Consider the following 27504-nt stretch of genomic DNA (forward strand, 5'->3'; position numbering starts at 1 on the left):
AAACAAGAAAGTAGGTCAAGTGAGGGGGGAGGGGCGCATCGAAGAATCACGAGTTCCCACATGTGCCTTTTATGAGATTCTACGCATTCAATCTAGGCCAAATCCCATATGGCTTTCCCATCTTTGAATTTAGTTGACAAGACATGACACTATGTCTAGGCTTGGCTGTCAGAGGACTTTTACAACACAATTTGCACGTGCCTAGTTTGGCATTCCTCGTTGCATTCTTTAGATAGCTAGTATTTTTTACTAATAATAGCTTCACTTACTCCAAAGACATGCATGGTATAGATGATATTTCCCATCTAGGAGACCTTTTGGAAGATGTATAGTCTTACTAAATAATGTTACCATTAAAGCACAAATGTTTAATGAACCCATGAATTCTAAATATGGCGAAATGGAAAATTTGGACACATGGAATAAGAAGGAAAGTTTTATGCATTTCTCCTATGAAACTGCATTTTTTGGTATACAATTAGTCTACGTGAGGCTTGACCAAGAATGTATGCAACAAGCAACCTTGCTGAAAGATCGTGGATGTCGCCTAGAGGGGGGGTGAATAGGCGCTTTAAATAATTATGGTTTAGGCTTGAACAAATGCGGAATAAACCTAGCGGTTAATTTGTCAAGCACAAAACCTACAACAACTAGGCTCACCTATGTGCACCAACAACTTATGCTAAGCAAGATAAACAACTAGGTGATAGCAAGATATATGACAAGAAACAATATGGCTATCACAAAGTAAAGTGCATAAGTAAAGGGCTCGGGTAAGAGATAACCGAGGCACGCGGAGACGACGATGTATCCCAAAGTTCACACCCTTGCGGATGCTAATCTCCGCTTGGAGCGGTGTGGAGGCACAATGCTCCCCAAGAAGCCACTAGGGCCACCGTAATCTCCTCACGCCCTCGCACAATGCAAGATGCCGTGATTCCACTAAGGGACCCTTGAGGGCGGTCACCGAACCCGTACAAATGGCAACCCTTGGGGGCGGTCACCGAACCCGTACACTTTGGCAACCCTTGGGGGCGGTCACCAGAACCGTCAAATTGCTCGGGGCGATCTCCACAACCTAATTGAAGACCCCGATGCTTGCCCGGAGCTTTACACCACAATGATTGAGCTCCGAACACCACCAACCTTCTAGGGCGCCCAAGCACCCAAGAGGAACAAGCTCAAGGGTACCAAGCACCCAAGAGTAATAAGCTTCTCAACGTGTAACTTCCACGTATCACCGTGGAGAACTCAAACTGATGCACCAAATGCAATGGCAAGGGCACACGGAGTGCCCAAGTCCTTCTCTCTCAAATCCCACCGAAGCAACTAATGCTAGGGAGGAAAATGAGAGGAAGAACAAGAAGGAGAACACCAAGAACTCCAAGATCTAGATCCAAGGGGTTCCCCTCACATAGAGGAGAAAGTGATTGGTGGAAATGTGGATCTAGATCTCCTCTCTCTTTTCCCTCAAAAACTAGCAAGAATCCATGGAGGGATTGAGAGTTAGCAAGCTCGAAGAAGGTCAACAATGGGGGAAGAACACGAGCTCAAAGGATAAGGTTCATTGGGGAAGAAGACCTCCTTATATAGTGGGGGGGACAATCCAACCGTTACCCCCCACACCAGCCCCGCAGAGAGCGGTACTACCGCTTGGCCAGCGGTACTACCGCTTGGCCGCGGTACTACCGCTCCCCCTCGCGGTACTGCCGCTGGGCCCAGAGCGGTACTACCGCGGTGGTCAGGGCGGTACTACCGCATACGAGCGGTACTACGGCCCCCACTGCCGCAGCTAGTACCGTAAAACCCGACACGAAAAAAGACCCCTCGAATCGAGGCGGTACTAGCACGAGATCGCAGCGGTACTATGGCTGGGGGCTACCAGCGGTACTACCGCTTGTAGCACCCAAGCGGTACTACCGCTCCGGCCCGCGGTACTACCGCTAGGAAACCAAAACTGCCATAACTTCTGCATATGAGCTCCGAATTGAGCAAACTCAAGCTTGTTGGATAGAGGAAGACGAGTAGCATCAAAACAGCCAAGAAGTGGTAGGGGAGGTATGCCAACAAATAGAGGAGTGAAACCTCCAACCGAGAAGAACCGGCATAACCTCCAACATCGAAAACATCATAGAAGATGCGAGTGAACTCTGTTTTCGATGAACTCGAGCTTGTCATCAAGATGACCATAAGCTCCAAAACTCACAAAGAGAAGAACCAAACAAGAACCAATAAAGATGATGCAAGGATGCAATGGTTTGAGCTCTCTATGAACGATACGATCAAGCTACTCATCGAGAGCCCCCCTTGATAGTACGACAATCGATCCTATAACCCGGTCTCCCAACTACCATCATGAGACCGCTAAAATAGAAAACCTATCAAGAGCAAACCTTTGCCTTGCACATGGTCCACTTGAGCTACATGATGACGATCTTGACTCCCTCAAGTTGGACCACCTTTCTTGGTTGCGTTGGCTCGATGAAGACTAGTTGATTGCTCCCCCATACTCCACTATGGGTGAGCCACTCTTCCGCACATCTTCACAAGTCCATTGTCACCACAATGGATGGCAAGCTTCAAGCATTTGATCTCTTCATGATGCTTCACTTGAACTTGCACACCTCAACATCTTCACAAGTCCATTGTCACCACAATGGACGGCAAGCTTCAAGCATTCGATCTCTTCATGATGCTTCACTTGAACTTGCACACCGCAACCTAACCCCACAAAGAACTCTCACGAAGATCATGGGTTAGTACCCAAGGCGTAATTGACAATGCTTACCACACCATGGGATCGCTTGATCCCTCTCGGTACATCTTGTGCGCTTTGTGTGTTGATCAACTTGATTCACTCTTGACTTAGTCTTGATCAAGCTTGACTCTTTCCAACTCTCTTCATTTGGATGATGTCTTGAAGGTAAACATGAATGATCACACAATCTTCTTCTTCAAGACATGTTTGCAATAAGCTCAACTCTCACATGACCAATCTTTGGATAATTCCTTAATAACACCTTGGTCACCACATAACTCCTTGAAACCAACACATGGACTTCAAGAAATGCCTATGGACAAATCCTTCAAATATAACTCAAGGCAACCATTAGTCCATAGAGATTGTCATTAATTACCAAAACCAAACATGGGGGGACCGCATGTTCTTTCACTTGCTAATTGTCCTATAAAACCTAGTCAACACTAGCGATATTCTTTTGGTAAATAGGAAAAATGCTATTTAGTAACGATGTGCTAGTTTTGAAGAAGGGGCCAAGGTTCACTCCTACGACTCAACAATTAACCATCACCACTTATCACTAACCGAATGTCACTGCACAAGATAGATTACACAAAATAAAAAAAAAGACTTGAAGTAATAACCATAAACAATGAAAAAAAGGATCGCAAAGAAAATAAAGCGAAAACCAAAACCGCGTCGATCTTGCAGGTTTGCTTTGAAGCGCCCAAACACGCAACCAACATAGAAGACTAGAAGTACAATCACAAACAAAATAATAGCGTGAACACTGTAAATTGCAAGCAACAAAAGTAGACCAATTTTCTGTGGTTTTCTTGAACCTATTTTCTACTTTACTTTGAAGTGCCCAAGTGCTTAACAAAAGCCAAAGTTAGGTGTGTCTTGTGAGGGCACAAACCGTGTAGAAGAAGGATAAGAGATAGGATGCTCCTCACAACTCCCTTGATGCTCTAAAAGACCAAATGCTCCCTTGGCCTTCACACTTCGCATCGCAGAATATCTCACAGTTACAACAAATAATATTGAAGCTTTCGTGTCCCTTTTTTGTATCACGTTTTTCCTCTGGGTCTGTTCTTAAAGTATTGAAAAGTTGGAGTGCAGGTGATCAATGTCGAGAATACTATGTTTTATACCCCTCCTCTCTCTCCATCGCACGTGAGTTTCGTAAATGCCTTCTAGGAGCTCCCACAGATTCAAGCTAGGCCAAAGCCAAGGCTCCCCCTCCTGACATGTGTTAGTTTACCGGGTATGACACAATGTCAACTAGCTATAATAAATCTAGCGGTTAGTGGATTGTCACAACTTTATGTACACGTGTGCAAGTGATATTCATCGCCACATTCTTTAGACAACTAGCATTATTGCTAATGATAGCTTCAATTACTCCGGGACCTACGACGAGGAATATTATAAATTAATCTAGAAACCCTTGCAAGATGAATGACCTTATTACATATCTTACTACAACAAATGTTAAGGTGCTAGAAATTAAGAAATTCCTCAAGTTAAACCCTTATTCTTTGTCATACACTTCATGATGATCAACAATGGTTGTGCTATGAAACATAGTAAACACTTGCCAATTACCTTTTTCCTGGTGAGACAAATAGATGAAGTGCATTGCTCATTCTTCTCACACCCCCCCTCTTGCGCAGCAAAGGCGTCATGCTCCCGTTCATGACCTTAATATTTTTAGCATCTCCATGCTCCTCGTTGCCGCTAGCAACTGAGATCAAAATAGTGTGATCCTAACCTTTTGGAGCCTCCATATTTCCTCTCTGCTATAGGTAAACTAGATTCCCTTTTACTTTTCTTCGAGACTTTGTATTTTAGTTGCGTGAAAGTAATCGAAGGGAAAGTATAGCTCGTTCGAATGAAACGACAAAACTGGATTAGGTTAGGAAGGCCAGGACTTGCCGGACCACATATCATGAGTTCCACACAATGCATGTTGGGAGATTCCACATATCAAAGCTAGGCGAAAGTCCAAGGTATTCCCCTCTTGCACGCAGTAGTTGGCAAGGCGTGACGCCATGTCAATACGTGATAACCCTAGCAGCTAGCACACTTTAGCAACTTGCTTTAGACATGCCTAGTTTGATATTCACCATCATATTCTGTAGATATATCATTTACTACTACGTAAAGACCTTTTTGCAGCATGAAATCGTCTTGTTACTCAACCTTACGGTTACAAGGCAAATGTATAATTAACCATGAGCATGAAAACAATGGTACAGAAACCTTTTAAACGCTTGCCAATAACCCTTTTCTTGACGAGTCAGATGAATGATCTTATCAACCTTAACGTTTACATTCAGTAGCAAATATGCTAACTATCTCCATAGGAGAGTTTCGAAGCCAACAAGCAGTTCACTTTACAAACGACCCATGCGTGCAAGGGTAAGACGAACTACGTTCACACGCCTAATTAATTTGAACTGAGCTAATGTTCCTTACCCAAGACAACAAACCTCTGACCTCATTCACCTGGTTCGCGTGTTGTGCTTTCACTATATCAATCGGCTCGCTGCCACCATCAAAGGACGGTTGGACCGATGAAGGAACGTAAGCATCACTGGTCAGCGCTAAATACAGTCTCATGAATAGCATCCACAAAGAAGAATTTCGCAAAGTACAAGAAAAAGATGCAAAACATAAACAACACATAACTGAAAGAAGAAGAAGAAAAGATGACAACCCAAAACAAAGCGAAAAACACAACCGCACCCTTTTTTCTAAGCGATGAAGAATCAAACCTCCGCACCTATCTTGCGGTTCTTGGCTTTGAAGTGCCCAAGCGCCCAACCAAAGCCGCGAGGATGGATGGATGGATGGATGCGTCTCGCGGCGGCACAACCCCTGCCGTCCGTCCAAGACACGCAACCGCACGCGCGATCCAGGCCGTCCGCTCCTCGGGGCCGCGGATCCGGCCGTCCGACCCGCCTCGACCTCCTTTATATACCCCAGGACCCCTCCCTCGGCCCTGCCTACGCCGTCTCTCTGTCCTGTCCTTTCTTCTCCAACTCCAACCTCCCCCTCTCCTCCCCTCCCCAAATTTGGATCAAACGAACTCGCTAAACTTAATCTCATTCTTAAACGCGCGGCGAACGGAATCGGATTTTGGGAGGGACGAGGCGTTTGGATCCCATTTTGGGCGGGGGCTAATCGCGGTAAGCAGTGGGTGATTTGGGCCGGGGTTAGGGTTTCGGATCTGGTAATAATCCGGCGATGAACGGCGAGATGATGATGCGGCCTCCCATGCCGGCGCCGTACCAGGTGTGGGCGGCGGCGCTGGCGCAGCAGCAGCAGCTCCCGCCGGTGGCGGAGGCGCCGGCGGCGGCGGGGTTCAAGCCGGCGAGGCCCGCGTGGAAGCGGGCGTCGCGGCAGCAGTCCGGGTGGAAGCAGCGCAAGGCCGCGGCCCAGGCGCAGGGGAGGTGGGGCGGGTCGGCGGCGCCGCGCAACACGACGTCGTACCTGATCCGGGCCAAGCGGGCGGGTGGCGTGGCGTCGCTGGTGTCGCCGTGCCCCGTGACGCCCGCCGTGCTGCCGACGCCGCGGCTGTCGCCGGCGCGGGAGGTGCTGGTGGAGATGGCCAAGGAGGCGTGGGGCGTCGACGGTTACGGCTCCATGAAGGGCCTCATCCGCCTCCGCCCCCAGGCCGCCGGCCCCGACGCCGGCGACGGCGACTCGGGCTCCGGCGAGAGCGACGTGGAGGAGCACGTGGAGGTGGAGCGCCGCCTCGACCACGACCTCAGCCGCTTCGAGATGGTGCAGCTCCCCGCCGCGCCGGCAGGCGAGGACGAGGACGCCCGCGCGGCCCGGCTGGAGGAGGAGAACCTGACCCTCCGCGCGCGGCTCTTCCTGGTGGAGCGCGACATGGCCGACCTCCGCCGCCGCCTCCTCGCCGTCGAGTCCCTCTGCCGCGACCGCCACCGCGACGGCTGCGTCGTGGACGCCGCCCTGCCTTCCCCAACCAGCGACGAGGCGGCCACCGAGGACGCCATGGTACTCTGACGTGGCCGCCGCCGCCGGCGGCCGCCCGCACCGTGCCCTGCACATAGCCCACCGTCCCTTCCTCCTCCTCCCCCCTGTGCAGGTGTCAACAGACAGACAGATGTGAAATGAAGAGTAGCCAGCAGCATCACAATCAGCATCAGCAGTTGAATTAGCATCCTAGAACCAGTTGTTACTCTTCCTTCCTTCCTTGAATCCCCATAGCAGTCCGATCTGTAGTTGTGTCATTAGCCAGATCCCCATTTCGTGTCCATGCAGTCGTAGCAGCATTAGGAGTCAACCAAACCAAGCAAGCAAGCAAGGTGTTCATGTAGATGTAGCGGTTAATCGGCGGCGTCAATGGCGGGCACCGGCGAGGAAGACGAAGAAGACGCGGGGCGTTCCTCCAGATCCAGTGCCTTTCAAACGCGGCAAACAACTCCAGTTATTAGTCAGTAGTAGTAGCATTTGTTGTGATTCTGAACATGTTGTTGTTCCATTATTGCACTGCATTCTGTTCCATTCTGTGTGCTCCCGTGCTCACCAGATGCTTGGCCATTGGCAGGGGACAGGCAGCGGCGGCGAGACCCATGGATGATGGATCCAGCAGCCGTGGGAGTTTTATACTGCTGTTTTGTTTTATTTTATTTTATTTTTGATGATGTGTTGGCGTGCGTGCGTGCGATTTTGGCGAGACGTGGCGTGACTAGTGGGACTCGCTCCTGTGGATGCGGGGGGTGGGGGTGGCGACAGTGCGTTGAGTACGGCTCGGCTCGGTAGGTCGGTCAGGCAGGTCCGGGCAACCTGATTGCCGTTCCGAACTGGGTGGTGGTGGTGGTGGGGTGAGTCCGAGGAAGAGGATGACCGACCGGGAGGGAGGCGAGTGGTTGGGCTGGGCGCTGTGGCATTGGCAATGGCGATGTGACGACAGAATCTTGGCATATTGTGTGGAGAAGATGCTGCCGGGCCATCCAGGAGCTATTTTCCTCTCCTCGGCTGGAGTTTTCAGGTGGTAGCAGTACAAACTTTAATGTTTTTTATTATTATATCCGGGTGGCCAATCCGTATGGTAGTAGCGGAGGACGCTCTGACCGGCGGTGCGTTCATTTGAGTGGATTTGATTGAGCTCGCCGTGAGTGACGTAGCGAGTGGACACAACAGTAGGCTGCAAAGTGCAAAGCGCTGCGCTCACCGGGTACCGGCCCTCTCCCTTTTGGGATAGAGATCTCTTCATTTCCAAACACCACGTTCGTCATGCTCATCCGGTTTCTAATAAACCAAGGCTCACACTTTGCATGCACATGGAAAAGCCCAAAGTGCACCCGCAAATAAATCCGGTGCGGTCAACTCTAAGGAAAAAAAAACAATTCACTGTTTTAAAACAATGGGTCTTCAGTTAAAAAGATAAAAATGGGCTCCCCTATCGAACAGAAGATAGCAATCCTTCATAGCATGGTTAATAATAGAGTCAACAATCAGCTATAAGAAGTTGTCACGTCATCTACAGCCAACCTAATAGCCGGCACATTTTAATTATATACTATTTTATGAACAGTTGGTTCATCTTACAACCTCATAAACTGTCTTGGGGCTCGTGCTGCAGGTGGCTACTACTAACTAAGTATCCGCTTGTCTTCTCTCTCCTTCAACTAAGCAAAGATATGATATTTTAGTCGTTATAGCCTGCTTATGTTATCTTATTGTACTTGCTCTCACCAATTCCTCTGCCCGCCAGTGTATCCTCGCGGACTCGACCTTGAAGTCGAACTCAATCTGTCACTGTTCACTGACGAGCCTAGCATGTACAGACATGGTCTTAGAACACTGAAGACCGAAAGGTCGAACGCATAGAGATGTTCACCATTGATGACTACCCCATCTCACGTGATGATCGGATATGGGTTAATTGATAAGGATCACGTATCACTTAGATGACTTGAGGGATGTCTATTTTATAGATCAATGGCCCGAGCTACCGTTCCCCTGAATTTTAATGCGTTCCTAGAGAGAGCCAAGTTGAAAGATGATGGTAGCGACTACACGGACTGGGTCCGTAACTTGAGGATTATCTTCATTGCTGCACAGAAGAATTATGTCCTTGATGCACCACTAGGTGAAAGGCCTGCTACAGGAGCAGAAGCTGATGTTTTGAACGTCTGGCAAGCTCGATCTGATGACTACTCGATAGTTCAGTGTGCCATACTTCACGGCTTAGAACCGGGACTTCAAATACGTTTCGAACGTCATGGAGCATATGAGATGTTTCAAGAGTTGAAGTTAATATTTTAAGAAAATGCCCGGGTTGCGAGATATGAAGTCTCCAACAAGTTTTATAGCTGCAAGATGAAAGAGAACAGTTCTGTCAAAGAACGATTGTTATGTTTGTTTCCGTCGGTGCTCTACGCAACAAGCATCCAGGGCAATGCATGCGTGCGTTGGGCGGTAGCAGTGTGCCACACCGGTCGACCCGCGTCACCGTAACATGCGTGCCTAATTGTGCCATGCGGCGTGGAGAAGCCCCGGGGCCTTGTTCGTGGGTGGGTGGGTGGCGCGCCACTCCCAGGAGAGGAGGGGGTATCAGAATTCAGAAGCCGAGCTTTGGCGAACCTGGGGCACTGCGGACGTGACGAGAGAATATTAGCAGCATCCTGGTGGATGGCGTTTAGCGTGCGTGGTTCGGGGAAGATGGAGCCTTCCTCTGGCTGGCTGGCTGGAATTTCCTTTCATTTCAGTTAAAGGCAAAACAAATGAATGGAATATTCGTATTCTGCTGTTCCTTTGCAGCTATTCTCCGCGAATCCTTTTTTTTTTCCTTTTGTGCCGCGGCAGCGTAGGTGGGACTGGGAGGGAGTGGAGCGGATCAGGTACGCCCAGGGACCCCGCAAAAATAAAATAAAAATTGCCCAGGGAAGACGGCGATCCTGGCGACCGACGACGGCACACCGCACACGGCCGGGCAGCTAATAAACACGCCGTCTGCCTGTCTTGTAGTAGACGACGACGACGCCTTGGTTTGGTGCTAGTCCATCTGATGAACTCGCCGTCAGTGACGTTGCAGCAGAGGCGAATGGGCGAAACAGCGGAGTAGTAGGCCCCACGCACTGTGCCCACCAAGTAGCTCCTCTTTAGCTTATCAAAAAAAAAAGTAACTCCTCTTTAGAATACGCAACGTCACACGGATGCGGCTTCTCAACCAAACACTGACCATCGTCTCACTCACACAACTCTGCAAGGAAACAAAAAATTCTGCTAATTCTTCGACTATTTTACAATTTTGTTTATACACATCTAAAAAATATTTGGCGTGTCATAAAAGATTTGTTCATCTAGTCGAAAAACTGTAGCATTTGTTTTCTGAGCTACTGTAGTAGGAGAAAAAAGTAAATGTTACTTCCTCCGTTCCTAAATATATAAGTCCTTGTAGAGATTTCACTATGGACTACATACAGAGCAAAATGGATGAATCTATACTCTAAAATACATCTGCATACATCCATATGTGGTTGATAGTGGAATCTCTCCAAAGACTTATATTCAGAAACGGAGGGAGTACATGAGTCCGATCAACTGTTCTCGGTTCCCAATTAAGATCTAGGCCCTGTTCGGCGCCGGCTCCAAGAAATACGAGGATCTGCGGAGCGGGTGTTTCCCTGCTCCTTTATTTTCAGCTGAATCTACACCCGCTCCGGGAGTGAAGTTCTGGAGTGGTGAGACTCCGAACAGGCCCTTAACTACCAAACCTGGAAAAAAAATACGATCACAGACTCCTCTATGGCAGACTCGTCTTACTTGGCCTCGTTTTGTTTTCAAGAACTCGACCAGTTTATTTCCAAGCAAAACCTAAAAACACACAGCCAACCACTTTTGGTTCTAGATTACCACTCCCTGCTGTTACTCTCTTACCAGACGGTCATTTAGTAAAGGCGGCAGACAAACCATTTTATTTCGTTCCCAGTTCCTGCGAAACCGGTGTTTTGTGGTGTCACATACAACCTCTTCCACGCCATTTAGCAACAATTTCCGCCTGTCTTAATCAACAGTTTAAATGTTTCGCAACGACTGAAAGCTGGGCATTCAGGCTATTATTATTGTTCGTAACTGTGGTGTTGGTCCGTAACTGGATAATTGTGAGGGCATCCTTCACTATATTAGTTAGAAATCACAGCGTGGCGAGCACGTCGTCGAATGATGAACCGACCAGACACGCCAAGCATCCTGTCGACCGCAAAGAGTTGGGTCATACAAGTATAGGAGAAGGGGAGGTCAAGTTACACAGGTGGAACTCAACCTGTGGTGTCAGGCGCGATTTGTGCGCCTTCCAACTTGAAGAGCCAGCTCGGTGTCTATCTTGAGAGATATGTCGAGCGCCTTCACGGAATGCGTCAACGCTCCACTGCAACAGATCGACATATTGTTTCAAAGGTACAATCAGAACAGCGAAAATGAGAATTTTAAGGAGCTGTCAGTTAAGGGAATGATGAAGGTGTGTTCATGCCTTGAAATGTATGTAACTCCAGTTTCTCCGATTTTCTTCACCGTATCGATCGTCACATTTCCAGATGCCTGCAGTTGAAAAAAGAAAAGAAAATGCTAAACATCCAGCACAAATCGTGCAATATACATCCTATGTGTAACTCATCTGCTACAGCTAGGAGTTCATCAGAATTAGAGCATACTAGCAGGCGACAATAAAGCAATACCAAGATATAGTCACGTTGAAAAGATAACCTTTACTAAAAAAAGGGACAGGGGAAACATGATGGAATTCTGCTTTCGAAAGCTGAACTTCATACCTCTGTCTCAAATCTTCCATTTATCAACTGAACTGCATCTTTGAGCATTGATACATCTAGATCCCCATTAGGAAGAGGTACAACCATATTATCCAACATTATACGAGTTAATGAAGTCTTGTTCTCATCGGTATACTTCAATAAATCTCTAACTTCCTCGAGTGTCCTCGTCTCAACCTGATTCACAGAATATACAGATGTCATGATATGCCTTCAGTTCTCTCTATTCTTATGTTTAAGAGAACACATGGCATTTTTACAAAATAAAGAGGAAGATAGGTATCGCAAACAGATCACTCTGAAATAGACAGGTGAGAACTGCTGGAACGATGAATACATGCACACCAAGTCACAGGGAAAATTTTATTTTAGATGACAAATGCAACTACGACCATGGTACCTCAACAGGAATTGCAAGATTTTCCTTCTCCAAGAACTGATCAACAGATGTCATTGCATTTGTAATGCCCCCAGCAACAGAAATATGATTATCTTTTATCATAACCATATCAAATAATCCAAGCCTGTGATTCTTCCCACCACCAATTAGTACCTACATGTATATCGAGCATGAGCAAAACTGCATCACAACGAAGGGCAAAGAACTAAAAGTGATGAATGGCCACATGAAAAGGATATGCTTACTGCCCACTTGTCAACCAGACGTAAACCTGGAGCAGTTTTTCTTGTTTCCAGTATGCATGCTGGACGAGCAGCATCAGCCATGGCCTGAATGGAAGTAGGAGCAACGATATTCTCATATGAGCAACATAGAAGCAAATTATGACAGAGAAGGGATATCATAAGCTACAATACAATACAATAGCACCTATCACCTTCGTCATTGTAGCGATTCCACTCATTCTTTGCATGAAATTTAGCACAACCCTCTCAGCAACAATGATACTCTGAGCACACCCTTAATATAAAGAATGAAAATGGGGGAGAGAATATTAAGACTTGAAAAGGAGTTGACACAACATCATACTGTTAAGTGCTGCCGAATATGGCAATTTCAAGGCATTTTACCATATACTTTGCCAAACTGCAATCCCTTATGGACATAATTTCCATCAGCCTCAAACCATTCAACCTGGAAAATGTCCAAGAAGAAACAACAGGTACAGACCCATAGTCAACATCACATATGACACCTCAATAACCATATCGGCAAAAACAGAAAACGGGGAAACCGATGTGATAGACATACCTTCAACGACGGATCAACCTGGTTAAATATCATCTCAGCTAGGCTTATGCCTGCGATGACACCATCCTCCTTAGCGATAAAAGTGGCTTCAGCCTTTACATCGGTTGGTATGGTAGCCAAACACGACACATCCCCTGAAAGGTGTTGACAGACAGTTAGAACATTATCACAGTGAAAGATGACACATGTATCACCATTCAAAAGCGGGAAAAGGTTTCAGAATCAGAAGAGAACAAAACCCAACTTGCATAGCAACTTGTCAAGAAATGACCCAACTGAAGCTCATCTAGTTATCTTCACTTCTTTAGCTAATAGGTCACCGTTTGAGCGAGAACGAATGGTCACGAGTAGGTTGATTACCAAGAAAGCACCTGACACGACTGGCTGAAAATACAGACTTGGGATGACAGCGAATAAACGTAGTGCCTGGTACTGCTTGCTGGAGAGTGAACATCACATATAAGTGGATACAAACTGATCTGATCCATTCAATGTTTTCATTCTTCCATCATAAATGACCTTTTCCCATGTACAACAACAAGCCAACAGTAACAACTAACAAGTTAGCTAGCAAGACACCTGACCTCTGAATCCTGGTTGCAGCAGCAAATTGGATAGCTAAAATGTTGTCTCCTGTCGCAATCAACCAATCTTAGGGTCAGCGAATTGACTGTAGTTTCGGACTAAGTCTTAAAACGGCAAGGCACAGTCTCAACTGCCAGTGAGTCAGCACCTGGAACTGCAGGGCGAGCTTAAGCTGTGATCACGGGGTACTAACGGGCAATTCGAGCACAAAGAGGCAGCACATATGAAGCAAACTTCGAGGAAACGCTTTCGCTCCACGACGCGGGACATGAGCACTGGTGCTGAGCACAATTGACAAATTGGAACTCGGGAGGGACGAACAGGAGGCTGGCACAGGAGTGGAGCGATGCGGGCACGGGCACGTTACCTCGGTCGCCGGCGTCCTCGGAGAGGGCGAGGGCGATGACGGCGCTGAGGTCGTAGGTGGGGTGCGCTGGAGGCGGCACGGGCGACGGGGCCGGCCGCGCCTCGGCGGACATGGAGGCCGAGGGGGCGGCGCGGGGGCGAGCGGGCAGGCGCAGGCGGGCGCTGGGGCGCGGGTTGCCGCAGCGCGCCGAGGAGGAGGGGAGGTGCTGGCGGATGGGCGCGGCGGCGGTGGGAGTCGCGGGCGTCATCCGCGGCCGGCGGCAGGGTGGGGGTTGGGCGAGTTGGGGCGCGTGCCTGCGCCAGCGGCGGTAGGGAGCCGCCTTTTTTCCGTGCGTCCGCGGCGCGCGGTGCGGTGCGGCTTTGCGTTGAACCAGACGACACACCGGTGGCGCAGTCCACCCGAACCCGAGTCGGCTCGCGCCTCGGTCGGCCTCGGCCTCACGCTCTTTGCTCCTTCGCTTGGCCAAAGGGCAGTCGTGGTGACAACGTGTGTGCTTTCCAGCTTCCAAAAATTAGTTGCTAGCACTAGTTGTAACTCTTTTTCATTTTCTGCGGGGGAGTTGCTAGTTAATAACTAATCTTGCTTATAGGCATGTCCAACCCATTCGTCATTCGATCCATTTTAACTTTTCCTCCCAACCCTAGTTGTCGCCGCCACAGCTTCCCTACACGCCACCACCTCGGCCCTGCTCCTCTCCCCCTGTCCGGCAGACTCGTTTGCGGCTAGAGGAGTGGGGACACACCCATCTCGTTTGATTTTTTTTCTTAGGTATTTGTTTCTTTGACGACATCGACGAGGTGGCGGCGGTGATGGCGTGCTGAAATAAGGTCTCTCCCTACCTCGACGACGTCCGATTATGCGAGCCTGTGAGAGTTTGTGTCCCCTGATCCGGATCTTGGTAGTTTGTGTGTCTTTCAAGGAGAGTTATTGGTGTGTCGACTTTGACATCTTATTCCATGTTGTCATGTGGCTTGGTCCGGTCTCTCCAACCCTCTGAACTGGTGCTGATGGATTGCAAGCCCGTTCTGCATGGGGTGATGCTCCAGCCGGCGCCGCTTCAACGATCTATAGATCTCGTCTCAAGGAGAGAGTGGCTATTGTGGTCTTCAAAGCCTGGTATGGCGAGGGTGTTCGTAGGTGTCGCTTTACTTTACTATTGGTTAAGTGCAATTTCCAATCTCCGGTGCGCGGCATACAATCGGAGGAAGAAGAAGACTAGTATACTTATTTTTTATTGGTCGTTCTATGTCCAGTTGTCCATCCATTGTTCTGGCTTTTGTTTTTCTCAATATTAATCAGATATAAAAAATGCCCCTTAGGCGTCTTTATTAAAAAAGATTTTGCTTCTATATAACCGAGCAGCTTATTTCCGAGTGCCAAGAGAAGCTCATAGGATAGTAGACAATACAAGCGTTACCTGTGATGAGATGGGGTCGCCGTAAGCTTTTAGGAGAGTATTAAGCGGCTTGTGCGCCATTACCGTGTTGCACCAAGTAATGAACCATACGTGCCACCAGTGCATGCCTTGAACAAGTACAACATCCATAAAAGAGCTCCTGGTGGTAAATTAAATAGAGTGCTTAATATATTATAGTTGTGTTCTTGCAACATAAAATACTAAGACGTGTTTGCCTGAGCTAATGAGTGAACATGGTGAGATGACAATTATTGTCCATATGACGACCAATTTCACATGCACATACTCGAGATCAAGAACAGATGGACGCCTCATCGCTAATGGATGGAGGCGAAATCTGAAGGTCTACACACTAAAAGTTGGAGACCGGTTGGTCTTCGTGCTCCATAGTGAATCTGAAGGAGCTTTCCTGTTTCTCTCTGGCATATACCTGGATGATGAAGAGTAGTTCTTAATATTAGTGTTGAACATGTTTTGGAGTGTTAAACATGTTTTCTGTTTAAACTATTATGAACTGTGTAGACGTGATATCTGTGTCGAACATGTCGTATGGTTAAACCTAGTAGGCTTCTTAAACGTGATACTAGTGGATGCGGTAGCCTTCATGTCAAAATTTGACTAAGGCAAAAAAGAGCCATTTGGCTAAAAAATGCTCCCATGACAACAAAATGAGCACTCTGGCTCATTTTTGTTGCCATGATAGGGCTTAAAAAATGCTGACATGGTAGCACAAATGGCTACAAAATTGCTGTCGTGGCAGCAAAAATGAGCCTTTTCTCTCAAAAGCCTTGTCATGACATTTGAGACAGATTACAACCTTCATCGAAGTAAGAAAAAAAATGAACATTTTTACTCATTTTTATTAACATGATAGTATTTTGGGCTTATTTTTGTTGTAAAAAATGCTGGCATGGCAGCAAAATAAGCATTTTCACTCTTTTTGTTGGCAGCAATGATGTGTTGAATGTATTTACTAATTTGGGTACCTTTTAATACTGAAAATTATTACTAGTGTCGAAGGTTATTAGTGACGAGCACGGTGCGACATGCCACTGGTATATTTTGACATGAAGGCTTGAGTTTAAACTTGCGTTTGAGTGAATGTGTGTACCTTGGGTGTTGTCCCAAATTATTTTATTTTTTGCAAGAAAAACTTGTGATCAATTCATCATTTTTCACGGTAGTACAAGGAGCACAATAGATAACAAAAAATGCATTCAGATCTATAGGCTACCTAGCGACGACTGCAAGTACCAGAGCGTGACAAAGGCGTGTCGTTGTCATCGCCCCTCACTCATCGTAGTCGGGCAAAACTTGTAGTAGACAGTTGGGAAGCCGTCGTTTTAAGACCCCCACATGACCAACACACCAGAACAACAACCGCCGCTAATGAAGAGAAGCGTAGATCAGAACAATCTAACCAGTAGACATATGAGCGAAGACGAACGAAAACAGGATCCATGGAGATCCACCGAAGACCAACACCCCATGAGATCCATCGAAGACACAACTCCACACGCCCTTCGATGATGCTAGGCGCACTGCCTGGATGGGGGTTAGGCGGGGAGGACCTTATTCCATCTTCACAAGTCTTCCTGAGCAGAACACAAATAATACTCGACGTAAAAACACCTAAAAGCGGAGTAAGAACCCTCCCACCGACAAGGGCCAAGCTCCACCACGTCTCCATGACCCCCAGGCCACCGGAGATGAAGCGGACTAGCGGCGGCCCCGACGGGAGAATTACTAACATGCCACGGATGGAAACCATATACGGTTTGCTTACTATATACCATCACATGTATACTTGTATTTCCATGTCCATTCAGTTTAACAAACTATTTATGTCGACACAAGTATATAAAAGTGACAACTCCCTGAACCATGACAATGAAAGAAAGTACGACTAATCTACCATGTAAAGCTCGCGAGGTTGGTAAATGAAGCAAACCCTAATGCATGATAAGGTAATAATTTGCTTTTGCCCAGTACTTTGTCAAGCCAAAACACAATTCTTCCACATGCACTTTCAAAGACCAAACAACTCCATATTTTGTACACCAATTCGGCAAACAAAAACACTGCATATTCCACATTAAAAATACGTACTACATGATAAGCTAGTAATTCCCAGATTTTGCCCAACACTTGGGCAAACAAGGACATAACTGTTTTACATGTACTACTAAAGACAAATAGTATAGCTCCTTCCTAAGCACTTTCAAACAAATATGCTAACAAAATGTTCCAACTCACAAGGAGCTGCTCTTTCAGGTCTCAACTCGCAAATGGCAGAAGGAACAAAAAACTTATTACATATGAACACATTAGAATCTTTGGGGAATAAAAGGGAAGACAAGATAAATATATATCTTTTGAAAGGGCATCAAACCAGTCCACAACATTTACATAGTGAGCTATCAAAGGAATAACCATCAGCATATATCATGTGTGTGGCTGTTATAGTAAAACCTGCAAAACAAAATATTGCAACTAGCGACGAGGAGCTGCATGTTCTTCCAGTTTGCAGCTAATTAACATAAATATACTAGATGGTAGCAGCGAAGGATTTCAAATAGAAAAGTTGTGCGAACAAAAGTTTATGATCATTAAATACAAAGACATTAGAATGTTTGGAACAAAAGATATGGCAAGATAAATGGAGTACAGCTTGATATTATTTTGAAAGGGCATTAACAACAATTGCATAACGAGCTATCAAATGGATCAGCTATCCACAAATCATGTGTGTGCTTCTTATTGGAAAACCAACACCCACCAACATCTCTTTCAAAATCAAATCGAGCATCTCTAGAAGCCCTCTTGTCTAGTTGTAGCCGTCTCTGCTGATTAGCCATCCATTTCTCATTATATGTACCACAGACACCAAATTTCATTACCTTTAGCACCTTTGCATTCAGAACAAAGAACTTGGCAAAGTTAACATCTGGCTGCATGCCTCGATAGGTGTTTATTACGATTGCACTTAGATGGAGACTGAGGCATTCAATAGGATCAATGAGTATGTCATATGGACCCACATTTTTCATATCCTTCCTAAAACGTGACTGCAAAAGAAGGAATTTAAGTATTGTAAGCACTTATGTTGGAATAAAATATTATTTTTGATGGAATAAAAGAGTAATTTCCTGATAGTTGGTGTCTAATCACATATGGATTAGTTGCATGGTGTGTGTGAAAGTCAGGATTATTGAACAACTTTGAGCTTACACATATGTGTTTCTTTTAACTTCAAAGTTCTCCTAGATGCTGTTTTGACCACTACATCTGTTATCGTATAGAGTTTGGGGGGAAATTGCAAAATAAAAACGGTTCCGAAAATTATCTCTGTATGTCCAACTAGGCATCCATAAAGACTACGATTGAAAGTTAAAACAACATTGGATCTGCTTTGTAGTTTTGCACGCTTTGCTGAAGTGAACATTTATCAAAAATGATTTTCACCTGGATGTATAGCTTTTCCATGCAAGGAAAGCATCTAAGAAATCGAGCAATTGTATCCAGGTTGGGGCCGATGGATTCTAGGACCAACACCTTCACTGTGCGCATTGACGCGGTCAAGCTGACGGGGATCATTTCCTGGTAAAAACAAACACACACTGAGATGTACATCAATATAAAAAAATGTGATGTAATATTAAACGCTCAAATGCATCATATGTAAGTTTCAAGAAAAGTAAGACGACCCGTCACCTTAACAATTATGGTTCCAATCACAAGTTCGTAGATTTGGCTAGACAGGTAGCCCAATACCGTTAGCTTCGGTGCCGCGATAACCGTGATTGTCATTGGGACATCCCCTGAATCAAGTGGGATCAATCTTTCAAGGCACGGTGCATCCTCAATGACAAGCTCCTGAAGCACCACGTCTGATTTGTGGTAGTAAGATACATAGACAGCGATACTCCGAAGAGTCGGCGAGACAATCCGGACAGTGCTGAGCCCGTTGCCCTGAAGCTCAAGGCTCTCGAGCGCAGTGCAGCCGGCGAGCAGGTGGAGGAGGGCTTCCTCCGAAATGGCGACGCCGGGGAGCTTGAGGTGCTTCAGCCGAGGGAGACGGAGCGCGGGGACAGCAGCAACGTCGGGGAAACCACAATCGCGGAAGCTGGCGACACGCAGCGTGGGCGCCAAGCGGAGCGCGGACGGCGGTAGCGGATTGCAGCCCCCGTAGAATTCGAGTTCCTCCAGGCCATCGAGCGCGGGGGACCGGAACCAGCCGTCGAACTTGGCGTAGAGGTCGCGGCGCAGGCGGATGGCGCCGATGGCGAGGGAGAAGCGGCAAGCAGGGCCGTGGTGCGTGGCAAGGATCTTGGAGACGATGGCGACGCGGTCACGCTCCCGTCCGGAGAGGCGGCGATCGACGACGAGGTTGAGCGGGGCGGAGCGCCAGAGGTGGCGCCACCGGGAGGAGAGAACGCGTGTCCGCGCGGCCTCCTTGGTGGAGAGGAGGGAGATGACGTTGCCGAGGATGTCGTTGGGCATGCGGCTGATGTGGTCGAGGTTCTCTTCGCCGTCTCCGTCACCCTCCCTGCTCGCCGGAGGCTCTTGCTCGTCCTGCCTCAGCTTCTTGGGCTCGGGTTCGGCCGCCGCCGCATCGTCCATGGCCGCCGCCGCCCTCCGTCCCTCACTACCAAATCACGTAGTACATTTTGAAGGATCTGATCCCCTGTTAGGTGGCGTAGCACTCGCTAAGTACGGGTGCATGCATGCATGCATGACCCACCTCTCGCTCCTAAAATCCCTCTGCTGCTTATCGTTCCAACAAATCGTGACTTCCACCGAGAAATCTCAGGGATGCCATGGACGATGACTCGCGCGTGCCGGAGCTTCCGCGGGAGGGCTCCGTCTTCCACTCTGCTGGCTCCCCAAGCCTACCACGGACCCCAGCTGTAAGGCCTCCTACATCCCCTCCGGCCAGGACACGCGCACCTCCTCCTCGAACGTGGACAAGTTCATCCTTGGCTAGGCGCACACGACGGACTTGCACTAGTGTATATATATGTGTATCAAGAAGCCTATGTAGTGATTTCAAAAAAGAAGAAGAAGAATGTACTATTACTTGTTCTTTGTTACATATGGATAATGTGATACATTAGGTTATACGTAGAAGTCAATGGACTTGGATAATGGACAGTTGTTCTTGTGTGTGGCCATGCTAGTGAAAGAAACGGCATGGCTTATGTCTGAACAATCGAGTTCATTAGTAATGATGCTAGAGTCGTCGTTCACCTAGAGGTAGTGTCCCATGGTTTATGGCTTATGAAAGGAAAGAGAATAGTTAGTGGCCCTAGTTGGGGGTGTGCTTGTATATCCAAATTTGGCTTGCATATATACATTTTGAAGTATGGCTGATTTGTCTACTAGGAGCATAAAATTAGCATCAACTTCATCAGATGGATGACCCTGAATAATACATAGTAAAGTCAATTGTTTTGTTAAACAATCATTAATGAATACAAACATTAAATAAATGGCATATGAAAATAAATTGCTACACAATTATATTCTAATAAGTTGATACATAAACTCTAGGCGCACTAATAATGGTGGGAGCTTATATGAATGTGAATATTTATATCAAAATATTAATTGGATTTCGGTAGAGCAAATAAATCTCTTGTACAAATTAGATACCAAAGATGTTCAAGAAAAAGAAAGGTTCTTGGGTTTTACTTTAAACGAAAGGAAACTCAAACTCGTAAAAAAGTGGGACCAATCAACTTTGATACGTTTTCAAGTTATTTTTTTTCCTTTGCTAAAGGGATAAGATCCGCTCAACCATAGAAAGCATTACATGACCATATGAAAAAGAGGCAACTCCAATGTTAATTACCTTTGAGCAAAAATCTTAGAATGTTTTAAAAATAATAATCAATTAATAATGAAAATATATGACTCTTGAGCAAGCCTAAAAATCACCAGATGGCACCGGAATTAAAGCATAGTAGAAGTTATGCCAACTACCTTTTGGCAATGAATATCCAAGGACCACCACAACTTCGCCATACACTTCTTCATGGTTCAGAGTTTGTGTAATACAAACAAGGAGAGACGCTGGAGAGGAAACGTCTCGACACCTCAATCGGAGGGGCATGTTTAGAGTTCAAAGCCTCTTTCCGCGAATGCCAAAATGCGCCAGAGCGTCATGAGAAACATTACCCACTATGCCCACTCTGTATTGCATACAACTTGAAGCATCCATTCATGACCAGATAGCCTAAGAAGGGTCACCTCGGGCAGCGGCCAGGCTTCTGCCATGGCATGCCATAATTAAGGACCTTTCTTGGCAAAATCTACAAAAAAGCATGGTGGGTGTCCTCGTGTTCCATTCCGTATACCAGATACAAGCTAGTGCATTCCTTCAGAATTTGTTAGACCAGATAGAGAGCGAGTCCGAAGCAAGCCTCCACGCAAAGACACACACTTTCGGAGGTGCTGGATAAGACCAGACTGCCTTCCATCCATCGTGGCGCCTATCTGGTGCTTTGCTAGTGGATGTTGTCGATGCAGCATGGAGCTCATCGGAGGCCATACGTACGGTGAACGCTTCTCAACAAGCTGCTCTTCTCAGGAGCCCGCGTGATGCAATCTTTGACCAACCGCGGTAAGGGGTGCACCTTCATGACCTCTTCAGCATCAACATGGATATTTTTTTTGGTGAAGAAGGTTAATGTCCCATTTTCCATTCACGTGTAGCAAAATCAGCCACTCAGTGAAGCTTGCAACGCCCGGGATCCAGTGATACCTCCAAATCTGCACACTAGCTGTTTCCTATCCTCCACACAAGCTCCTTTTTCACAAGTCCCCAAGACTCCTATTTGGCTCTGGAATCTTTGGAATGTTAGCAGACCCACGTGTGTCTTGCGAGCAAGGCCTGAAATCCCAAAGGTCTAGACCCCCGGCACTGCGGGTACTATGTGCTAATCTTCTTTTTCTTGCGGGTAACATGTGCTAATCTACGCCTCCGCCTCTTATTTGTTTTATGTTGACAAAACAAACACTACAACTGACCGCGAGGAGCTGCATCCTCTTTCAGTTTTCAGCTAACGTACATATTCTAAGGTAGCAACAAGGATTTCGCAAACAAAAAGGTTGTTAAACAATAACTTATAATCATCTCGTATAAAAAGACACTGAACATTTGGAATAAAAGATGTGACCACATAAACAAAGCATCTCTTGAAAATGCATCAAGCAGACTGACAGCATTTACACAATGAGCTATCAAAGGGATCAGACATCCACATATCATGTATGTGCTTGTTATTACCGAAAAACCTGGCAGTAACATACTTTATGTTGAAATCAAATTGCGCATCACAAGAAGCTCTATTATCCAGTTGTAGCCGCCTATGCTGGTTGGCCATCCATATCTCATTGCAGCTAGCACGATAGACACCAAATTTCATTGCCTTGAGCACACTTGCATTCAACACGAAGAATTTGGCAAAGTCAACATCCCGTTTCATGCCTTGGTATATAGTTGTATAGTACTATTTCTCTTAGATGGAGGTCAAGGCATTCGATAGGATCAACCAGCGTGTCATGTTGCGGCACATCTTCCATATGCATGTTAAGATGCAACTGCAAAAGAAGAAATTTAAGTATAGTGACCACTTATGTTACAATAAACAATGCAAATTTTTGCAGGAACCAAAAGAGTAATTTCCCTATGGCTAGCGTCTAACCACATCTATATTGGATAACTTTTAAATTAAAAATACACGATTGTTTTAACTTCAATGCTCTTCTAGATGCAGTTTTTATAACTATATTTGTCATCTTCAATTTGAGGAATACTACTACAGAAACATTTACCAGAACTGTACTAAATATTGTCTATGCATGTCCAAATTAGGCATCTAAAGATACTAGTTGAATGCCCGTGCGTTGCTACGGGTCTTAAAAATGTATACACTGGTCATTGTTATAATTCAAAAGTGTATGTCAAACATGATGGATATTCATCCATATAACGGCAACTTCCAATTCTTTCTCCCACTTCTTTCTCTATCACGTCTCTTTTTTAACGTGAAATAGTAGGGGAGACCCCTAATGTATATTTTACAAAATTAGAAGTGTGTCCTTAACTCCCTATGTCATCGTCTCTTTCCGTACCTTCCCTGCATCTAGAAAAGGCGGTTTTCTCCCTGTCGTTCCTCCTTCCACATCCATGGAATTCATCCATATTTGCTCTATCATTGTCGTCAATTCAAATGTTGGTCATTTTACCCTAACTATCACTTGGCCACTTCTTCAAAACATTAGAAGATCTATGAAATAGAGCATACGTATCGACAGAAATAATGAGTAGGGACGACGACGTACCGACAAAGGGACATACAATCACCAACTCCCCTAGTATATCTCGTATGGGGTAGTCAATATGAAAATACCATGTCTAGTGTTGTACATTTACACGGAAATTTTGTAGGGATATCCATTCTAATAAAATTTGACTTAGAGCACTGACTACCAGTTACATGAAAGCCGATGCATGCCCTTTTAAATTACTCACCGCCAACTCCTAAGCAGCAATGGAGTTTCTTCCTTCCAACCAAAGAAGTGATTTATGATCTGAAAAATAGAACCGGAAAACAGTTAGTAAAGATTAACCTAATTTGGAAGAATATAGATTTTTGTCCTTTTTAGTGAAGTATGATTACTAAAGTAGTAGCGCATGGCAAGAGCATACAGGTCCAGGTCTCTCCTTTTTCCTTCAATTTATCTTACCTCTTTTGATCTTCATTCAACATCTGAGATCTATTGGAACAAAATACATTACTGGATTGTGTTTGTCTCCAATATAGTTACAGTGAAATAATTGGAAGCACTCATCTGACGGGAAATAAGCTAAGCTTGCAAGGCATGAGATGTATTTATAATGAATATAAATAAAATAATAATGAAGTAGCACTAAGACCTTTGTCGTATTTTACATCTTGGGAAAAGCTTATCTAAACACAAGGCACGTCTGATACTTGCAAGTGGCACTACCTCATTGTAAAATGCAACAATTAGGCATACACCAATCGGCATGGACAAAAATCTAAAGATACTTAGTGTTATTGGATTCAACACATATACTTTTTAGAACCCTTAAAATACTCTGTAGGCAATTTTATGATCAACTACATTTATGAAGATCATTCTGAAATACACTTACAATTTATCTGCACTAACTTTTAATATAAATTTGAGAGCAACATCTTCCGGATGGAATTAACAAGAAGGCACGTACTACATCCAGCATCATCTTAAGTAGCAACACACATATATTTAGCTAGTCTTAACTGTTAGGTAGGTGTGTATAGAAAGCTCTCGACTGCAGCATTTTAGTACATCATAGTGGCTAATTTCAGGATATATGAATAGTCAGAAGACGTAAACAGAGAAAAGAAAGGGTCACCAAAAGGTTCAGCGACGTGGAGCTTACAAAGTCTTCCACCTTAGTTTACCTTAGTTTATCCTACATTGCCACGGCCTACATGTATTGCTACAGCCTACATGTATTTACTTGCAAGAGTCCTAACCTTGGTATTGAATTGTTGTTACAGCAAAAAAATATGGATATCGAAGAAAAACGAAAAGCAAGTTGCATTCTCGGCAAAACCCCGGCAATATGACCTGTCGTATGAATATTTTTAGCAACAACTATGATGTACTACTACTCCTAATTTCAGTAAACAAATAAGATAGATGCAGCACTAACACGATGTGGGATACTAAGCAAAAGCAAAACCATTGTCAGCGAGAAATAGGAAGTTAACTCTGATGTGCTGCTACAGCCGTCCGTGTGACCTCGTCGTTCTCCACCCCATCCGACCCGGTCTCCTCCGATGGCTGCCCCCGCGCCTATATCCATCAGAACAAGACTATTCCACATTCAGAATGGCGTAATAAACACAACAAGACTATCAAATTTCAGTTACAAATCAAGCAAAACTCTCACAAGGTTTACATAACTGAAAAGTATAATTTCTCCTAGACTACATCTCAGCAATGACAGATTTACTTTCTTTTTTGAGAAAGTGTCGTCAAAAAATTTCAAACATATAGAGCAGTATTAGAAGTCCATGCTCATACCTCTTCTTTATCCTGGAACTATGCCATCTCCATTAGAAGTTGCTGGAAGAATCTGACCAAAAATAATAGTGCATCTCATAGCCAAGAAATCAAGATCAAGCACAAGTTTTCTATTAGGAATCAGAGCAAGAAGAGAACCGTATAAATTTTGAGAGAATATGCATCTGTACTATTAGTGCAGATCATAACTAAGAAACCAAGATGAATATTTTTACTCGAGTTCTCTTTTAGGAATCACACCTTTTCGCTCAGAATATCCATGTAAGAGAGCATTGTGAGTTGGCCAGTGGGCCCTGGGACCATGTGTAACTGTGTGTGCGTGTCGTGTAGGAGGAGTATATGCGACGGTTAGTCTCTGAATTCTCTGTCTGGTTCTCTGAACCTCACAAACTCTCCTGTATGGCTTCCTCCTCGTATCTTCAATTCCCCATCCCCAAACTCTCCTGTATGGCTGATGAAATAGATGATTCAGGACATTACAAAAATTTAAGAGAGAAGGAAGAGAAACTTATGTCACTTATTGGGTGGTTGTACGTCTTCTATCCAGATCAGGCCAAAGCAGGCGGGGCTGTGGACTCAGTCGCGGAAGGCCTCCAGGGCAAGCGGGAAATCTCGAGGTCGGTGTTGAGCAATGACAGGGTGGAGATGTTGCCGTGCTCCATGCGCAGTCACCGAACGAACTCCTCAAACACATCCGCTACAGCGTGCTGCCGCTCGAAGTTGTCATAGGCAGGAGGAGGTCAGCGACAACGATAGAGCCACGAGATCGAGATCGATGGAATTGGGGGAAGGGGCGCGTGGGCCTTGGAGGTGGGACGACGTGCATACGTGGGCTGTTTTTTTTTTTCTTTCGTGCGAGGAGTTTCTTTTTTTCACATACGAGAGGGAGGGCTATCAAACGAGGTGGGGGTATCGAAGGAGGTTGAACCATCGAAAGAGGTCAAACCATCATGACGTTCGACCCCCCTTTAATAGTAGAGATGTATGATTAATTAAAATTAAAACAGTTTTGAATTGCTTTATATAACTCCATGTAATTTTACACTTTTTCTTGCTGGAGTGGTTAACATTTAGCAACAAAGGTTTTACATGGATGTATAACTTCTCCAAGCAGGGAAAGCATCTAAGAAATCCGACAATTGCATCCAAATTGAGACCCATAGACTCTAGAACCTAGACCTTTACCGTTCGCACCGACGTGGTGAAACTGACAGGGATCATCTCCTGGGGAAAACCAAAACACACGATACACATCAATAAACAACAAACTCCAATAAAATTAGAAAAAGAAACAAATGCATCACCCAAGTTTCAAGAGAAAAAAGATATTTCATATCAGAAATATACCTCAATGATTATGGTTCCAATTAGAAGCTTGGAGATTTGTCTAGTCAGGTAGCCCAACACCTTCAGTTTCGGTGCCATGATGACCTTGATTGTCATTGACACGACATATTGAGAAAGTGGGATCAATCTTTCAAGACAAGGCGCATCCTCGATAACAAGTTGGCCGCAAACTGAGATAGCAATACTGCGGAGAGTGGGCGAGACGATCCGAATGTTGCGGAGCCCGATGATCCATCGAAGCTCAAGGCTCTGAAGCGCAGTGCAGCTGGCGAGCAGGTGGTGGAGGGCTGACTCGGAGATGGTGACGCGGGAGAGCTTGAGCTGCTCCAGCCGAGGGAAACAGACGTAATCATTGTCGGGAACATTACAAGCGCGGATGCTGGCGACGCGCAGCGTGGTCGCGAAACGGAGCACAGACGGCGGCAGCTGGCCTGGCAGACTAGAGCCATAGAAATTGAGCTCCTTGAGCCCATCAAGGGACGGGGACCGGAACCAACCGTCGAACATGGCGTGGCGGTCACGGCGCAGGCAGATTTTTTCGATAAAGGGAATATATTAATATCGTGAAGATATCAATTACACTCGGCCTTTTCACCGGCAAGATATCAAAAGACATCAAGGATGCACACAGCCAAAAACAAAAATAAAAAAGAGAGAGAAGAAAAAAAAACAAAGAACCCGTCGCAGTGGTGAAACACTCGCAACATCGACTCTCTAACCACCACCAAAGACAACACCCGGACACCAGAAGAAGGTTCTTCAAAAACGACGCCTTCAAGAAGGAAACAATGATCAAGCGTTGCTGTCGCCCGATCAAGGATCTTGAGTTTTCACCCTGGAGAGAGTCCGAGATCCCAAAAACAATGCCTTCACACGACCATTGCCAGGTACAACCAATGAAGGTCAGACCTTGGGCTTTCA

The 27504-nt window shown here is 45.7% G+C and overlaps 3 protein-coding genes and 1 pseudogene across 4 annotated transcripts; 1 reads left to right on the forward strand and 3 right to left on the reverse strand.

The window, feature by feature from the left end:
* The first annotated feature begins 5754 nt into the window (after nucleotides 1-5754).
* On the forward strand, nucleotides 5755-7279 carry LOC109772281 (uncharacterized). The gene has a single exon (XM_020330965.4). It carries the CDS (start codon nucleotides 5993-5995, stop codon nucleotides 6776-6778), a length of 786 nt encoding a protein of 261 aa, XP_020186554.1. The 5' UTR covers nucleotides 5755-5992; the 3' UTR covers nucleotides 6779-7279.
* A 3391-nt stretch (nucleotides 7280-10670) lies between these two features.
* LOC109772279 (nicotinate-nucleotide pyrophosphorylase [carboxylating], chloroplastic) lies at nucleotides 10671-14090 on the reverse strand. 2 transcript variants are annotated; one of them, XM_020330964.4, is made up of 10 exons: nucleotides 13713-14090; nucleotides 12761-12894; nucleotides 12580-12643; nucleotides 12387-12469; nucleotides 12196-12279; nucleotides 11951-12103; nucleotides 11551-11727; nucleotides 11253-11320; nucleotides 11046-11150; nucleotides 10671-10972 (listed from the first exon to the last, which is right to left on the reverse strand). In XM_020330964.4, the coding sequence occupies exons 1-9, from the start codon at nucleotides 13957-13959 to the stop codon at nucleotides 11054-11056; spliced, it is 1107 nt and encodes a 368-aa protein (XP_020186553.1). In that variant the 5' UTR covers nucleotides 13960-14090; the 3' UTR covers nucleotides 10671-10972; nucleotides 11046-11053. The 2 variants fall into 2 exon arrangements, with proteins under 2 accessions (XP_020186553.1, XP_073354219.1); XM_073498118.1 differs by having other exon boundaries at nucleotides 10671-11150.
* Nucleotides 14091-17822: 3732 nt separating this feature from the next.
* On the reverse strand, nucleotides 17823-19752 carry LOC109772307 (F-box/FBD/LRR-repeat protein At3g26920-like). Its single transcript, XM_020330991.1, has 3 exons — nucleotides 18844-19752; nucleotides 18595-18729; nucleotides 17823-18197 (listed from the first exon to the last, which is right to left on the reverse strand). The coding sequence occupies exons 1-3, from the start codon at nucleotides 19750-19752 to the stop codon at nucleotides 17823-17825; spliced, it is 1419 nt and encodes a 472-aa protein (XP_020186580.1).
* A 6325-nt stretch (nucleotides 19753-26077) lies between these two features.
* Nucleotides 26078-27132, reverse strand: LOC141023001 (uncharacterized; annotated as a pseudogene).
* Between the last annotated feature and the right edge of the window lie 372 nt (nucleotides 27133-27504).

Source organism: Aegilops tauschii, chromosome 5 (assembly GCF_002575655.3).
Source record: "Aegilops tauschii subsp. strangulata cultivar AL8/78 chromosome 5, Aet v6.0, whole genome shotgun sequence".
In the NCBI taxonomy this organism is placed as follows: domain Eukaryota; kingdom Viridiplantae; phylum Streptophyta; class Magnoliopsida; order Poales; family Poaceae; genus Aegilops; species Aegilops tauschii.